Source organism: Cydia strobilella, chromosome 7 (genome assembly GCF_947568885.1).
Source record: "Cydia strobilella chromosome 7, ilCydStro3.1, whole genome shotgun sequence".
Lineage (NCBI taxonomy): Eukaryota > Metazoa > Arthropoda > Insecta > Lepidoptera > Tortricidae > Cydia > Cydia strobilella.
The window spans coordinates 1,959,702-1,973,833 of NC_086047.1; the positions used below are offsets into that span (position 1 = coordinate 1,959,702).

The following is a 14,132-nucleotide window of genomic DNA, read 5'->3' on the forward strand; positions in this document are numbered from 1 at the left end:
TTCTTCTACTACAAAAAAGTTTTGAGATGTAATGTGAAACCAAGTCGGTTATTTTAGTGAGTGCCAGGGGGTTTTAAAACCGTAACAATATTAGATACCTTTATTTTCTTAATACTTATATGATATAATACTCATGTGATGCGGAGGGATGAAAGTCATGTGACGAGAAAGGTATTAAGAATGAATGTGGAGGGAAGTACGAGGAGAGGAAAACCGAGGAAAAGGTGGATGGACTGTGTGAAAGATGATATGAAACTAACGCAAGTGAATGATGAGATGACGGGTGACAGAGATGTATGGAAGAAAAAGACATGCTGCGCCGACCCCAAGTGAATGGGACAAGGGCAAGCGAATGATGACTTATAATGACTTGGCAATCGCACACAATGCTTTACTTATACTCGTATGTGTACTGCCCCCAGATTTCAAATAATTCGTAATAATACAAATGAAGTGCTGATTTAAGCATCGATTTGTTTACCAACAAGTCTTGATCTAATATTGTGATTGGATTTGTATAGCACTGAATACAAAGAAGTACGCGTTATCTGAAATGCATCTCGGCTCTCGGTATATTAGGAAATCATTACACCGATACCGTTCGATTGTTTATGTTGTGTAACGATACGTAGTTATTGAGCCTAAGCGGGCTTGGTTTTTAAACCATACTCATACTCATACTCATACTCATACTCATACTCATACTCATACTCATACTCATACTCATACTCATTTATTTATAATAATATTTCATATTACACGTCATAATTGGATTTACATAATATATTCAATTCATTCAAATAATCATTAATTAAATTAAAGTAAAATAATACAATATAAAAATAATCAACACATTTCAAATTTCCAATAATTAATAAAAATACAAAATATAAAATTAATATGTATGCATATGTGTTTCATTAAATTTATTTCCAACAATCAAAGAGGAGGTTAACAGATATTGTGTTAAGTACAAAGAACGACTAAAAAAACGTACAAACGAACTTGCAAGGGACTTGGTTAACACCAATGGCAATCCGAGTAGGCTCAAAAGGTGGCAAATACTGCGGCTAGACCAAAGGCACTAGAAAATAAATTCTATTCTATAAAAGTCAAGAGAGAGTATTTAATGGAAGACCTCTCAAAACCCTTAAAAAGACAGAACACCTGATTATGGCTAGAACGGCCGATTGCAGATAAAATGAGAGAAAAAAAAATTAACGGTTCAACTTATATAGGTATTTTACACACTGGACATTACACCACTCCACCTGCACGTGCAAAAGGAGGCCAAGCAGTGCGTCTACAGAATATGCACGCTAAACAGGCCAAAATGGCGCTCTCAAGCACTAACCAAACTAAAGGCCTGGGTATTTGCAAATAGAACCCTTAGCATGCCCACTGATGACACGCACACCGAATGTCATTTTACCAAACTGTACACAGTAGAAATCCCTCCTAGAGACAAATGGACCAACGACCAAATGTACGTCGAAGAGGGAAGCCATATTTGGTACACGGATGGTTCCAAGAAAGGCAATGATGTAGGATGTGGGATCTATGGTGAGAGACCTAAGCTCAGAGCTAGCGTCAGCATGGGCACACAGGCATCAATCTTCCAGGCAGAAGTCTTCGCCATCAACAAATGTGCGGAGCTTAACCTGGATAGAAACCTAAGACACCATCATATCTACATCAACTCAGACAGCCAGGCTGCTCTGCTGGCACTAGATTCCCTCGAGTCAAACTCAAAACTAGTCCAGAACTGTAAAACAAACCTAAATGCACTGGCTAACTCCAACAAAGTCATACTTAGATGGGTACCAGGGCACTCCGACATTAACGGAAACGAAGAAGCGGACGAACTTGCTAGAAAGGGCGCAGACACACCCCTGGTCGGCCCAGAACCGTTCTGTGGAATCACAAAACGGGATGCATACTCTCTGCTCAGCAACATAGAAAAAACGAGAGCAATCGATTGGTGGAAGTTCGTCAAAGGACAAGAACACTCGAAAGCTCTAATCAAAGGGTTCAACGGCAAAACTGCTAAGGAGCTTCTAAGGCTCAAAAGATATAAAACCTGCGCAGTGACTAGAATATTGACTGGACACTGTAAGTTGAACAAACACATGTTCCGAATTGGGAAGAAACAGGATGCGACATGCAGGTTCTGCCAGGAATCAGAGGAGACTGCAATGCACATTCTCTGTTCCTGTGGACCACTAATGTCAAAAAGAAGTATCCACTTAGGGCGGCACATACTGCAACCCTATGAGGTACAGAACATTACGGCCCAAAGAATCTGGAATTTTCTGGACTCAACGGGCATTAGTAACGAACTTTAAAGGGCCGTCACAATAGATCACTGCTTGGTCGACGTGACACTCACAGGCCCACAATACCCCAACAATAATAATAGGTATTTTAAATTAGCGACCAGCGCAAGACCTATTCCTGAGAGCGATCGCGTGAGTGACTAAAAAACGTGAATAAAACCGTAAAATCAATTTAATGTTAGTATGAGAGTTCAAATTCGATATGCACTTCATTATAAGCAAATCCATTTATTTTGACCAGACATTTTGGGTTCTTAGGTATACCATGTTAAGAACTTTAAAATACAAAAATATAAGTAAAACGAAATAACTGGGAAAGGACAGAACGCAGTCCTTTGTTGTGATGACGAAATCAATCGTAATAATAACATAATGGGACCACCGTGCACCGTATGTATGTAATTTTATGGCGGCCAGTATGGCCCAATTCACTTTCACTTCGTCTTATGGTATTTCATTCCAAGAAAATGTGGTTAGGACTGGTTCAAAAAGGCTTTTTGAAACTATTTCGACGCAAGTTTACCAATCAATATTATTCGCCCACTAGTGATCCTCGCTCTTCATATATATTTGAAATTTTCTTGCAAATCTGTTGTCTTTCGGCATAAAAACAACGGTAAATATCACCACCGGGTGGTTTGTAAGAAAAAGATCTCCTTGTTTCTAATACTCGGCCTGTGTATCCACACCACGGGTTCCAGCACTTTAGTTTAAGCAGGACGAACATTTTCTTAGTTTTTAGAAGAACTTCTGGTGCAATTTTTGGGGATTCCTTGAATTTAAGACCTGTGGCTAACGGTATATAAGGGTTGAGATCACACAGGACTTCTCCTTCAGTGCTCTGTTGACATACAAATTCGTCCTGCGACAGAATGGCTGACTCGTTGGGTTTCGCTATTTTTCCAGCGTCTACTAATTTGGCATGAGAGTCGACACTGTCCTTGCTATGACAAATGCGCTCACCCTTCTTATAAACTAAACAATCAACCATGTAAAACTGCTTGTCAGGCATAGTATTTTTCAAGAAAAGTAATTTATCGATATTTTTTAAATAGTTGTATCTCACTTTCTCGCATTCGTACTTCTCTGGTGCTTTTAAATAGCATGATTGCATGAACATAGTGGGGGATGTGACCTGAGATATGGACTCTAGTTTTAATGCATTGCACTCTGTTTCCGTGCAAGAGTACAACTTTACGTTTGATCTTGGGATGTAGGGGTCATATGACGGAATAAAATCGTCCGTTGCGGCTTTTACTTCATTATTTCTTCGAAGGACTTTGCATACAGGTTCTTCACCCTACAAATGCGCTTTTATTAATAAATTAATTATATTAGGTCCTTACCTATGAAATTGGTGTTTTGTTTGGAGAATTTTATGAAAACTGTGATTTTAATACATTGAATTTTGCGGATTATTCAGCAATGTCAAATTCAAACCAAACAAAATTTTGTTAGAAATATTGAAAACTTTTAAGCTACGTTACACATATCTTAATTAAATACTTAAAAAATAGTAAGCATCATAAAACTATACGTAATTGAAACACTTCAACCGGCAGCACATGAAAAGGGTGATTTTCAAGATTTAATTTGGATCACCAAATAAAAAAACAAAAACCTATTATTTGTAGTTAAAACCTTTGTTACATAGTCTACTATTAAAAATAAAAAATAATTTGGAAGTTACAATTGAAATGAATAAATTGCGTACAAAATAATATCTGTAAAAAAACCGCCAATTTCATAGGTAAGGACCTCATTATGATTACAAAGCAAGCATATAAATAATAATAACACATACATTTTCAACTGAGTTAAATGCATTACCTTGTCCAAAACGCAAACTACGTCCTTATTATAGAGCTGTTGATAAAATAGTATAATTTATTTAAGTATAAGAAAATTTTAAAAAATATTTCAATTGTTGAACATTTAAGTATATATATACCCCAAAAACTCCATAGCTACAAGTAGCAACAGTGATAATTGAACAAAACAATTTGAATTTCATATTGTCTTACATCACATGAGCGAAAAGTATACTAGCAAAGTCTAGGTGCAATCAACAACCTATAAGTCATCGTTTCGCTCGTTGCATTTTAATTGATAAGTAAATTAAATATCTTGAAGTGGCCAGGGATAGATTCTGATTTAACTATTTGTTTAGTTTGATCTTGTTTTGATGAGACCTAGGTGGGACTCACGCTGGTTGATGGGCGCGAAATACAATCGCAACCGTCAGGCATCTCGCTCGCACTTATTGGTGCGCGTTAGGCGCTAAATGACAGCACGAGCAGACAGATGCTTAGCACGAGAAATTTCGCATTTTCTTATCTCTATCGCACGCGCGTAAATTATATTGCTGTCCCTCATGTCCGACGATGCCGGCGGCCATTGACATTGTTCGAGTAGGACAGCAACATAATTATGCGCGTGCGATAGAAGTAGAAACAGGCGGGTCAATGTACTAAATTCCTCGTAGTAAGCGTCCTTTCTTTAACAAATATCAGAATCGGCCCCCCGTCAATCAAGATTAGTTGAGGAAGTGGAGGAATTGAAAGAAAAAGTTACATTGCACCCAATTTGTGCATGTGTAGGCATGTAGCGTTACTTTGGTCGATTTCTTTTCCGTCAGGCTGGCAGGGAACTACTTATATTATCCAAGAATAGTTAATTTACCGAGCGTTAGCGAAGGTCTCCGTTTCTTGGGCAAAAATGCTTAAGTATGTACGGATATTCTCCTCAACCGATAATCGTGAAATTTTCTGAGCAGGTTCGATGATGAAGTGATATTAAAGAGATTTTTTTTTGTCGATATAGTTTTTGAATATTTTTCAAAAAGACGGTGCCATACATTATCTTACCTAAAGGTTGTCTGGAAGAGATCGCTTTTTAGCGATAACACCGCCTGTTGCTTAACCCTTTCTTTTATATTGTTTTCTGTACTCATTACAAAAAACAATAAAGTGTGCAATAAAGAGTATTTGTATTGTATTGTACATTTTTCAAGTTTTAAGTTATGCTCGCAAGGTCTGAATCTCACAGAGCCTCTAGTGGTTTTATGAGTAAAATAGTTTGAAATAAAAGTTAGTCGGAATCACGTCTACACTATTTTTGTAGAATTTTGTTAAATGTTTTTTGAGTCTAACTAAAATTAAATTAAATGTTTGGTTTGAACGCAATTTACTTATTGTATTCTATTTCTGCTAGAAACACCAAGATTTAAAATACCGCATCGATTTTACGCAGGATATCGATGTTACACAGATCATACAGGTCTTCTTACTCACACGACGACTACTATGAAACTCTTATTTGAACTTCCTATAAAAAGTGAACCTAGTACTAAAAGTGAGGCAGGGTTAGAGAAAAATTGTTTAATTTTGGCTGAGGTCGAGAAAAATAGTATGAAAATGTCATACAAAGTGCCCTGTCTCTCTTCTTCCGATGTCATCTTACCTCGCCTGTCCCTTACTTACATAAAAAAATATGCCCAGATTGTATGGCACTTCAGTAAAAAATTGGAATAGACTTACCAGTAAAATAAGGTCCTGCTTATACATTTTTCATCACAGTGCGTCGGCGAGCGGCTGGACCTGGAAAACAATCAAATAGTTATTACTGATTCACCCCATAAAGAAAGTCATAGGTTTTTGACAACTTGTCTGTCCTAGTAGGTAGTGACCCTGTGTGATGAGCAGATGAGCACACACACATATTTGTTCCTGGGTCATGGGTGTTTTCTATGTATTTAAGTATTTGTAAATATTTATATAGAAATATGAACTTCAACTCATTATCCAAGGAAAGATCCGAGGTAAAAGATCATCCGGACGAAGACGTAACTCATGGCTCAAAGATCTCCGAACATGGTTCAAACAGAGCACACGCTCGCGGAATAAAGTTCGTATAGCCCTCATGATAGCCGACCTCCAGTAGGAGATGGCACTGGAACAAGAAGAATTATTTATATATTACGTATACCGTAGTCTATTAAGTACCCATATCACAAGCCTTGAGCTTACTGTGGGACTTAGTCAATTTGTGTGATAATATCCTATAATATTTTAAATCGGCAAGTCGACTAAATCTGTCCGTAAGTTACGCGTACATGAAGTTAATTCGTTAGTTAGTATGGAACGACAAAATGTTATTGTAACCAAGCTATGTAAAGCCAGTATGGAAAGCCCTAAACAAACTTAGGACGGGAGTTGGTCGGTCAAAAGATAATCTCCTGAGATGGGGAATTGGGCGACAAGGTGATACATTCTGCGAGTTTGGAGTAACCCAAACAACAATACACATGAGACAGTGTTCTCTGTGCTCAACGATGTGCACTGAGGAAGATCTCCTGAGGGCTACACCCCGAGGGTGTGGCAAAACATTGGCAGACAATAATTTAGTTTTAAGAAGTTTGATCCCTTCAGACGAGCAAGAAGAAGAACCAAGCTATGTAAAAGATATTACTTTATAATACCCTGTTCATGGAGCATACTCTCGTAAAGAAAATTGCTCTTAAACGCTCTGTATTCTAAATAATCGGGGTCGATTTGGTTAAACTAAAAATCAATTCGTCTCATTATAGTCGGCAGCGTGAAGGTTGCGTTTAAATACCGTGTAGTTAAGTGTGAAATCGCTGTAATTGTTTTAAACAGTTGATAGATTTGAGGCAGTTATTCTTAAGCTGAGCGTTTTGCTTCTCGTGATGTATGACGGTCTAGTTTTGACAAGGTTGTGCGTGGGCACTAATCTTGCACCGGCATTCTTGCCGCGTCACTTGTAGCTCATTGTCATCACAACATTTTCAACCATGGCTAGGTTGCAAATCGAGTTTTATAGCGATTCTTTTCACGTCTCTGGCGTTATCAAAAATGTCTCTGGAGTTATCAAATCACGTTTCCAATTTAATATTTGTCTATATTTTAGGGCTATCAGAGAACAAGTCGCTTCTTTTAACATAAAATGACATACCAGAACTTAATATACTTATCATTACTAAGCGAATAAATTTTCGATTAAAGTTTTAATTTGGCGGATAGATTAGTTTCGGCGTAAAAGTTGATTCGCCCATATACAAGTGTGTCACATTTTACTGTTTTACACGAACATGTAGCAAGAAGTAAAGGGAAAATATAAGATTGCTTAATATCTTTTATACTAACAGTACGGTTTCACTCACTATTATTTTTAGTCGCTTTTGGCGACATGTTTCGGATTCTTTGGGAATCCATCCTCAGGCACGACTGATTTAAATATTTTGAACGATCTCACGATAGTTTAATTCGATCTTTTATACTTTTACGAAAGTACTACAACTGAGTTAATTTTGTAATGATGTTTAAAATTATATTATTTTTCCTTAAATTGGGTCTGTGTTCTGTAAGCTCATAGTGGATGCGTGTAATAAGATGATAATGTAAGTAAATGAATAAAATAGTATGCAAATCCTTCTGGGCAAGAGATAAATATGAAGCGAAGGAATAAACACGATAGAAAATGTTTTTCTCAGTTACACGTCATATTATTTTATTTTGTTGTTAAAAAACCAACCGGCAAAAATATTGCCAAAATCGAGACCAAACGTAAACGTAATTAAATTTATTATGGCAAAGTTCATAGAAAGTGTCGTGTACACAATAAGGCATTGAACGATAGTGAAAACACCATCGCCTCCTGCATGCCAAGCAGGTATTTTATATTGACGCCGCTGCAACTTGCCTTGATCGTCTATAACGTATTCATCAACTCATATGTCATGCACTAACATGTTCAATAAAAGACCTTGTATTGAGCTATTACATTATACAAATGTTAGGTGCGTCAGGGACAGCGAAAGTGAATTTGAGGGTTAGTGAAGAAACGAGATTTTATTAGGGTAGACCAAGGAGAAACGGATCCAAGGGCGAACCTCTGTTAAATTTGGTTTTTTTCTAACAAACCGATTAACGATTATCAATGGTTTGTTAGATTTGACAACCGTCTATGAGTAAAGCCATTGCTCTTTAACGTACAAAAAGGTGTTCTTTTTTGCCTTACAATAAAAATTGCAAATCTATAGGGTGACCTGTAAGTATTCTACTTTACTTTTAGTTTAGTTTATTATTTCAAAACTCGTCTCATTTTTCGTATCAACAGAAATAACACATATAATGCAAGGTAGGTATGACGAGAATGGTACGGTTTTAATGCCAGCAAGGATAGAGTTAGATCAAGTGACGATTTTGATAGCACACGCAGTGCAAGTGTTATTTTAAACGTCAAACTTCATAAATAACACTTGCACTGCGTATGCTATCAAAATCGTTGCAGACCTTTCTTGGTCTAACTCTAATAAACATTTCAAATATCGCTATAAATCCCCATTTCCATATCCTATTAAGTACGTATAGTTTAGGCTTCTTCTGACTCATGTTTCATGTTACTGATTGGTTTTCCCTATTTAAGAACTATAACGGAAATCGTTACTATGCAGACGTTTCCACTGAAGCATTGGTTTTATGCATAGCTATGCATGTGTGTGTGAGGGTAAGGTGTAAGGACACACACTACAATCGGCGACGAATCATTACAATATTTTTATATTATCTAAAGGAAAATAATTGTAAAAACTCACCGCTTCTGGCAAGAACTTAACTTGCGACCTTTTTTGAACACCGGTCCGATCGCTGTTAACCAACTGAGCTACGGAAGCTTATCAGAAGCGTGCGAATCTAAGGTCATGTAAGGTTATGTAAGAAATATCATTTGATATTTACCAGTCGCTTTTCGGTGAAGAAAAACATCGTGTTGAAACTGGACTAATCCCAACAAAGCCTAGTTTCCCCTCTGGGTTGAAAGGTCAGATGGCAGTCGCTTTCGTAAAAACTAGTGCCAATTCTTGGGATTCGTTGCCAAGCGGACCCCAGGCTCCCATGAGCCGTGGCAAAATGCCGAGACAACATGAGGAAGATGATGACGACTCCTTAAGGTATCGCTCGCAGACGTATCTGCTTGATAAAAAATAGATCAATCATTAGTCCGTTAAACTTATTAAAATAAATGTTTATTAGGTTTAATTTACCTATATCGAATAGAGGCAGCTCGGCAGTAGATACCTATCATATTTAGAGTGTTTCTTGTACACGTCAATGATGTCCCGGACATTTGAGAGGTGCAGATCCGAAGTCAACACAAACTGGTTTCATGAAACTTATGGGATTTAAAGTCATATAAGATCATGGGTTAAATATACTTCCGCTGCGGCGTACTACAGCCAGTCGTAGGAAAACTATACTTCTAATAGCGAAAGTGCCTGTAACGGCAGTAACCCTTGCCCTTAACTTGTTATTCTAGTTATAAGTGTTAGTCTCTATGAGAGCTTTTGACACGCTTGTTCTTGTTATTTAAATTTAAATTGTCTCAAATAAAAACAAAATGTTATTCTGCAGTTTAGTATTCCACCTAAATACTATATTAACTCATAAGAAGTAGCGCGGCTATGGCCGGTGACAAAAAAGAGGTCTAGAAAAACAAATAACTGACAACTTCAGTGTAATTAAAAACGTGAATAAAACTAACACGAATCCAAAATATTACTCAGTAAAAACCTGTTTAAAGTGCTCCAAATAAAGAAAGGATACCAGAAAGCAGCCACCCAGCAACAACCAGCAGAGGCTTCTGCCAGCCGCAGACCCGAAACCATACCGGTAAGCCAAGCTAGGTTCTTCTGAATTAATATATTACAATCACCAATTACAGTCCACTGGCTTTACGCCACACTCTGTTTTGTTTTTATATCGCACCTTGATCACATCTGTTTTCGATTGGGCAATTTACTACGCAATCATCTTGCTTTCGTACAAATTTTGTACTAAAATGACAGATTGGTCAGACGAATTGTGACAATCGAAGGGATGGTGCATGAACTGTAGCGAGCAGCAAAGGAGCCCCCAGTTTATTGGCGCGAACTCGCGAAGTGTAAATATCAAGGTTAAGCTTGCAATATAGCCCACAAGATGGCAGAACCTACAATGCGTAAGAAAACGCATGTGAACGTACAGGGCAGCACTTGCTTTGGCGTGAAGTGTCAATGTACAGTTTATGTTTCCGATTCAGGCCACAAGATGGTGCGCTCCAATGCGCACGGTCCCATAAAAATAAAGATTAGCGTATTTTAGTCGTATAACTTTTTAATTAGCGTTAAAACACTTGTTTAGTAACTGTTCATAAAATTTAACGTTTTCCGTTTTAAGGCAATAACTAATACACATAATAGTTGCGTGAGAAATCCGGATGGGTAACTCTATACGCATGTGCGTGACGCAACAGTAAAGTTGTGGTCTGCGTATAACCAGAGGGCGTATGTATGGTATTATGGTTATGGATGGCATTATCTATCTGATAATAAAATCGGCCAAGTGCGAGTTGGACTCGCGCACGAAGGGTTCCGTACTCAAAAAATGGCGAAAAAACACGTTTGTTGTATGGGAGCCCCACTTTTACCTATATTTATTTTAATCTGTTTTTAGTATTTGCTGTTATAGCGTGAAAATTTCAACTGTCTAGCTATCACGGTTCATAAGATACAGCCTGGTGACAGACGGACGGACAGACAGACAGACAGCGGAGTCTTAGTAATAGGGTCCCGTTTTTACCCTTTGGGTACGGAACCCTAAAAATTAAGCGTCACTTGACAATTCAAAATAAACCGATTGAAAGAGACCGATGGTGTCAACTAGACAAGACCTGACGAAACCTGAGGTGGATGAGTTTTTTAGGGTTCCGTAACCAAAGGGTAAAAACGGGACCCTATTACTAAGACTCCGCTGTCCGTCTGTCCGTCTGTCACCAGGCTGTATCTCATGAACCGTGATAGCTAGACAGTTGAAATTTTCACAGATGATGTATTTCTGTTGCAGCTATAACAACAAATACTAAAAAGTACGGAACCCTCGGTGCGCGAGTCCGACTCGCACTTGGCCGGTTTTTGTAATATGACGAAGCCTGCGCTGTGGACCTGATGGTATGCCTTTTTTTGGTTAATAAAGTATTTATCAAACTAGACAAGTGCAATTATCATAGATTCCAACCATGCTAACTTTGCACTGACTTGGCAGTAACAATATATAGGTATATATCATATACCCCGACGATATTGATATTTGTTACCGACCCGCGGTAACACGATATATTACATTTAAGTATTTTTACTTATTTTGTAATATATTTGATATGTTTTCGCAAATTAAAGCTCTATTTTTCCATTGACATATTTATTTACACTATACCATGACAACGTCAAATCATAGACTTGTAACATGTGTATAAAAAGGTAAGTAATTAAGGTTATCGAAAGGAGTCCGCAACAATATTGATTGGTTGACGTATCCGTACCGCGAGATGAGCTTTGTGATTTAAAAAAATAATGTGTTTTGGGAAGCTTCGAGTTATAAAAATATCAAAATTTTAGTAAGTATAATATATACACCTATGATATGTAAACTTTGTAATTTTATCAATAAAGGAATATGAATATTTATGTTTGCTGTTCAATCGCGCATGGCTCCAAAATTAGGCTAAAACAGCATTGCCTTTAACCTGGATTAATATCTATAATAAGGATATGGTAATTAGTAAACAGATAATCGTTTTTTGGTAGGGTAAATTTTAGATAAATGTGACTATAATGGGGTGGTAGGGACTGCGAGAGTAGTTTCCACGACTGTCATGTTCAGCGCCTCATCGTAAACTTTGTTGGAAACCACGAAGATTGATATTGGGCTGTTTTTGGTGGTAAAAGGTTTAAATGATTTCTACGCGGGTAGTCTAAAAATAATGCCAATCAAACAGAATAAACACAACGGGTTCCATACCATCAAAAAACCAAATCGTAGATGCTTTAGATTTCCATATGTTAATATTTAATAACTGGTTTGATATCAGCTTTTATGCAGTGACAAAATAAACACATTAAACACAAATAGTAACATTCAAAACAGGATCTTAGCCAGAATGTTAAGATAAAACCAGATGGGGTCAAAATAATATTGAAGTCAGTCAAAACAGCTTGAACTCAAAAACCTTAGATGCACAAAAAAATTACAATTTATTAAGCATAGTCTAGAATTGTATATTGTAATCAAATTACTGAGTTATACTATAAATCTTATAGTTTTTTAACGTAATTTTTTAACTAAGTTGGCTACCTAATATGTACATTCACTGGCAAGAACACGCTAGGTGTGTTTATTTTCATTTTGTATTAGAATTGAAATGGGGCGCTCTGCACTGAAAGTAAGTAGGTAATCTATAATCTTTTATTTCTAAGGTTTTATTCATTTATATTTTTATAAAATGCGTCCAAATGCCGATAACAGGGCCGAGTGGAAAAAACGAGGGGAGGCCTTTGCCCAGCAGTGGGACACCAAAGTAGGCTAATTAATAAAATAAAAAAATTATAGGAGTTTTTCTAGGTATATTTAAAAAAAAATGCTTTATACACTGCCGTATTTACAATGTAATTTTGAATATGCCGCTTTGATATTATTTTACGAATATATTCATAACATAAAGCCATAATCTGAATGGAACATAATATTATGTTAATCTTAAGTTTCTATTTTTAACAAACTGTTATTTTTACATTTGAATATGTATCATTTGGGCAAGATGAATTTCTATATTTAGGCAACATTGTTACTAAACTATTGGTTTTTGGTAACATTTGAATATTTACCTAAATTCCGCAAATGTTTAAGCTTTACCTTCTATACAGATTTTTCAATATTGTTTTCATTTACCGCGATAGTTATTCATTAATTAAAGTTATTGAAACGAATTATATCACGTACTGTAAATTTTAAATACATCGCGACATTTCGAGCCCTTATAGAGCTCTTTTGGGTTTTTATTTAATTAATTAAACACGATAATAATCCGTTCAACTAATAAACAGAATTTTTCCAGTTTTTTTCTTGATTTTACTGCACCTTTGATGCAAATGACGGTCAAGTTGAACTCATAAATGTCTTCATTTATTTTTTAAGTAAGTTTTCGGGTTTACGAGGCAGTCTGATACGAATTAATTTTGGCAATAAGCTATTAAACCAGAATTGCAAAAAGGCGATGAACCGATTAAGTCGTTTTACAGATTGGTTCTACAAAAACTAAATGCACGCACCGCACGGCTCGCCGTCGTCAGGGTGTTCATCCTCACACTGTAGAACCTAAATGGTCGCGTACTGTGCGGTTTAAGAGGAATTTCCTCCCGCGGATGCTTCGGCTGTGGAATGAGCCGTTTTCCCGAGGGGCTACAGTATGGGGTTCTTAAAAAAAGGAGTGTACAGGCTTTTAAAGGGTCGGCAACGCGCATGTAATATCTCTGATGTTGCAAACGTCCATAGGCTACGGTGACTGAATACCACCAGGCGGGTATGCTTGTTTGCGACCGACGTGGTATAAAAAAAAATGTAAACGCTTGAAGTATGAATCTATGTCTAGACGTAGACTTGACTATTTATAAATTTTCCTAAAGGTACTTATTTGTCCGAAATCGCTTTCTAGTGATAAGACTGCCTGTTGATTGCCTCTTCTTGTGTTGCTGTATTATCTGTATTCTTTCTCATATAGAGTAAGTATTTGTGTTGTGGCGCCATCTGATTAGGGCGGGTGACATTACATATAAGTAGGCACTATTTAAAGCGGAGTACTTATTTTTCGTGGAGGTATAAGTACGACTCCGTTAAAACTTGAAATGTAATTTACAACAGTACTAAAATATCAGGAACTGAGAAGAAACAAAAATACTAGTTAAAC

General features: G+C 36.9%; 2 protein-coding genes across 7 annotated transcripts in view; both read right to left on the reverse strand.

Annotated features, from left to right (window-relative positions):
• The window catches only part of LOC134742909 (uncharacterized), a 172,026-nt gene that overhangs the window by 43,826 nt on the left and 114,068 nt on the right, over nt 1-14,132 (reverse strand). For 4 of the 6 annotated variants that reach the window (XM_063676111.1, XM_063676114.1, XM_063676112.1 and 1 more), the window contains exon 2: nt 5,876-5,935. In XM_063676111.1, the coding sequence (XP_063532181.1) occupies nt 5,876-5,902 (27 nt within the window). In that variant the 5' untranslated portion in view covers nt 5,903-5,935. The remainder of the gene's footprint in view (nt 1-5,875; nt 5,936-14,132) is intronic. The other 2 variants (XM_063676117.1, XM_063676115.1) reach the window with 1 other exon arrangement.
• On the reverse strand, nt 2,831-4,422 carry LOC134742706 (uncharacterized). Its single transcript, XM_063675896.1, has 3 exons — nt 4,288-4,422; nt 4,167-4,202; nt 2,831-3,636 (listed from the first exon to the last, which is right to left on the reverse strand). Exons 1-3 carry the CDS (start codon nt 4,348-4,350, stop codon nt 2,869-2,871), a joined length of 867 nt encoding a protein of 288 aa, XP_063531966.1. The 5' UTR covers nt 4,351-4,422; the 3' UTR covers nt 2,831-2,868.